Source organism: Acyrthosiphon pisum, chromosome A2 (assembly GCF_005508785.2).
Source record: "Acyrthosiphon pisum isolate AL4f chromosome A2, pea_aphid_22Mar2018_4r6ur, whole genome shotgun sequence".
NCBI classification, from domain to species: domain Eukaryota; kingdom Metazoa; phylum Arthropoda; class Insecta; order Hemiptera; family Aphididae; genus Acyrthosiphon; species Acyrthosiphon pisum.
In genome coordinates, this window is record NC_042495.1 from 20074958 (window position 1) to 20078657 (window position 3700).

At 27.9% G+C, this 3700-nt stretch overlaps 1 protein-coding gene across 1 annotated transcript; it reads left to right on the forward strand.

Moving 5' to 3' along the window:
- The first annotated feature begins 2921 nt into the window (after positions 1 to 2921).
- LOC107882341 lies at positions 2922 to 3314 on the forward strand. Its single transcript, XM_016800567.1, has one exon. The coding sequence runs from the start codon at positions 2922 to 2924 to the stop codon at positions 3312 to 3314; it is 393 nt and encodes a 130-aa protein (XP_016656056.1).
- Positions 3315 to 3700: the final 386 nt, after the last annotated feature.

Below are 3700 nucleotides of genomic sequence, written 5' to 3' on the forward strand. Positions count from 1 at the left end.
TCGGCGTCGTACGAAGTTATGTAAGACACAGCAGGCTTTCGTTATTGTGACTGCAACATTTGGGTCAACTAACATGCTTGATTGAAATACTCGCCATTTTTTTGACAGTATTCCAAATGTGCATTCTATATATTGACGGGCCCTCGATAAGCGATAATTAAAAATTCTCCTGTTATTATTTAATGTTCTGCCGGGAAACGGTCTTAATAAGTGTTTGTGCAGCGCAAACGCTTCGTCGGCTACTAAAACAAACGGCTGTGGCACTCCATTTTCATCGCCAGGTAAACATCGATCTGATGGGAAATTGACCTTATCCGAATACAATTTTTTACCAAAAGTTGAAGTTTTAAAGACGTTACAATCGCTTTCTTTTCCATATGACCCAACATCAATGATTCGAAAACAATAATTCGAATCACAAATGGCCATAAGAATCAAAGAAAAAAAGTTTTTGTAATTATAATACAACGATCCACTGTTTTTGGGACACTCGAGCCTTATGTGTTTTCCATCCACCTATAATAAGTTTAATTTCATATAAATAAATAATACAGTATATTATAAAGATTTGAAATGTATATATAGGAACAATTTCTTAAAATTCGGTAAAATTATGAAGTCATTTTTTTAGCATTTATATAGTAAAACAAATATATGAGACCATGTTATTTAATTTAAATGTAGAACAATTCCCCTCATTTATTTTTGATGGATAAGATTTTTCCCTCAGTAATATAATAATTATAATAAAAAAAACCAACCGGGAATTCGATCTGCTGTATAGTAGGTATAGGTAGTCGTCAAGTGAATCTCGTCATTTAGTAGGTCAATGTGATAGATGAACTAATTAAATTAAAGAATTGTGTCTAAATTTGAACTTTCAAGCACTTATACAAAAAAATTGTTCCTATGTATTTTAATAATTTTTGAATGATTGAAGAACAGCCTTTTCAGAACCTTGTATTAAATTTGTAAGTATTTTGTCTCAGCTAAAATAATATTATCAATAATTAAAAAAATCTAATATTTCAAATGCCTATTTATAGCTTCGAGTTTTGAACAACCTTGTATTACATTTGCAATTTTTATAGCTATGAATAAAAAAATGTTTATACAATTTATTTACAAAATAATTATAAAATATTCGATTTTGATGAATTTTGACAAGATTTTAACTTCAAACGCTTATAAAAAAAATTGTGCCTACGCATTTTGAGTCACTCTTTGATCAATTTATGTTAAATCTTGTATTGGATTTTAAATTATTTTGACTCGGCAAAAAATGTTTGATCGACATAATAAAATAACTTAAATAACTAGAAAATTATAAAAATAATAATAAAAAAATAAAGTAACACACATCATTGTAAAATCAATACATTCATCACTCCGTTCAGAATCTAAAATGCACGTTTAAAATAATTATCATTATAATTACAATATTTTACAAAACTTCATAGCAATTATAATATTTTATAGTTCTCACGGTGGAACCTATTAGGCTATAAGGTGTAAAATACTTTTTTGGGCATTGAATAATTTATTCAAATACTATTTTTCTTTCTGGTATTTGAGTAGCGTTTAAATATTTTTATATGGTATAGCGTGTATAATGTATCATAAGTCTAATCTAAGTGACTAAGTAGGTATACAAATAATTATACGTACAGCACCAACAGTGTTGGGAAATTGAGTTTTTTCGTAGTAACCATTAGCTATACCCAGCCAGTCTTTTGTCGTTGGTTCTGCCATTTTCAAAGGTTGTAAAACTTTCCACAAGACATCGCAAGTTTCCTGCACTATTTTTGCAATAGTGGATACTCCTGCCAAAAACTCAAAATGTAAAGCTGTGAAATTTGTTCCAGTTGCCAAGTATCTAAATAAATATTTTGAAAATCCATTTATAAAAAAACATTTATTAATAGTTATTTATTGATTAAATATAATATGATTCAGTAAATTAATTTGAATAATACACAGTTTGATAACTATAATTTGTATTTATTTTATTTATGTAATCTAAGGGAATTACGTTATCAATTTAGATTCTGTTAAATCAATTTTAATATTTTATTCACTTTAATTTTATCACTGTGTACACTTTCCGGTTTCAAAATAATGTTAACTTTTTCCTACTTCGAAATTTAAACCACTAAAATCAGGCTTTGCGTACAACCTCCGATTTTCTACTTTGCCTGTAACATATATTTATATACATACTATAGACTTACACATACATACACATTACTACATTTATAAATAAATAAGTAATATCACAATTAGATGTATGCTTATATAATTACTATATACTTAGCCATTACTATTGTTTTGAATTCATCTCATTCAAATAATTAATACATTCGTTTAAATTAGTAAAAGAACTAAAAGCCAAATGGAAAAATATTAAAGACGCATACCGAAAAAAGTGCATACATAAATCCGGCCAGGCTGCAAATGTAGATAAACCCTATGTGTATGCGAATATTTTAGAGTTTCTCCGGCCGACCATGGAAAACAGAAAGTAATTTACTGATTTTTACTAACATAGTTTACCTTTTTAAATAAATTTTAATATTATTTTTATATTTTTCTTAAGGACTGAAAGTAACGTTACTGTAGCAGAAGACGACAGAGAAGACAACATATGCATTGAAAATGAAAATAGTGAAGAAATTAACCCCTTAGTTGATGATGGAATATCCGAGGATGTGTCTCCAGTCAGAACAAAAAAAAAAAAGGTTAATGAAAAAAATCAAAATTCTTTTGAAGACCAGCTGATTACTGCCTTGAGAGAACGCCGAGCTCCAGAGGATCCAGTGACATCATTTCTGATGTCATTAACTCCACAAATAAGGAGAATGACAGAAGACCAACAAAACAAAATTTATATTGAATTTTTACAAACAATTCAAAAAGTAAAAATGTCTTATAACTCTGATCAAATCCAACCACAATTTGTTCCCCCATTAGTTAATGATGTTACTTCTAAGCATTTGCAATATTCACATAACAATATCAACTCATACCCGACATTCCCATTAAATGTTCACCTACCAGTCACATCACCTTCTACAAATAGAAACATGCCAACATACTACCAACCTTATATAACTGTGCCTCATACTTCATTTGTGTCAACTCTTACACCATCAACTTCTACTAGAAATACCAACATGCAACACACTCCACATGCTCTATCTTCTGCTCCTACTCCGGAACCACCCGTTACACCAACAGATACAACAACTTCAGTTTTAAATTCAGAGCTTATTAATCCATTCTATGGAAACTACTACTCAGAAAGTACAAATTGACATAAGCAGTATTACTTTTGTTTTATTTAAATTAACTTAGTTATAATACTTAAAGTAAAGTATTATTAATTGTTAACAATTTCTTTTTTATTTTCATATTTAAATCAACATATAATACTTAAAGTAAAGTATTATTAATTGTTAACAATTTATTTTTTATTTTCATATTTAAATCAACACATAATACTTAAAGTAAAGTATTATTTGTTAGTTAGTCAATTTATTTTTTCATGTTTCATGTTAACCATGTTATACCCATAACTAATTATTATTATTTAATAAAAATGGTTGTATAAATAATATGATAATGAATATTATTTTGTTACTATTTACCTATTTACAATACCTAATGAATAATGATAGGTATTAATATGAACCATTAGTTA

Excerpts from the sequence above, each read along its gene's own strand:
- LOC107882341 (XM_016800567.1), top strand. The coding sequence starts at position 2,922 with ATGTCTTATAACTCTGATCAAATCCAACCACAATTTGTTCCCCCATTA.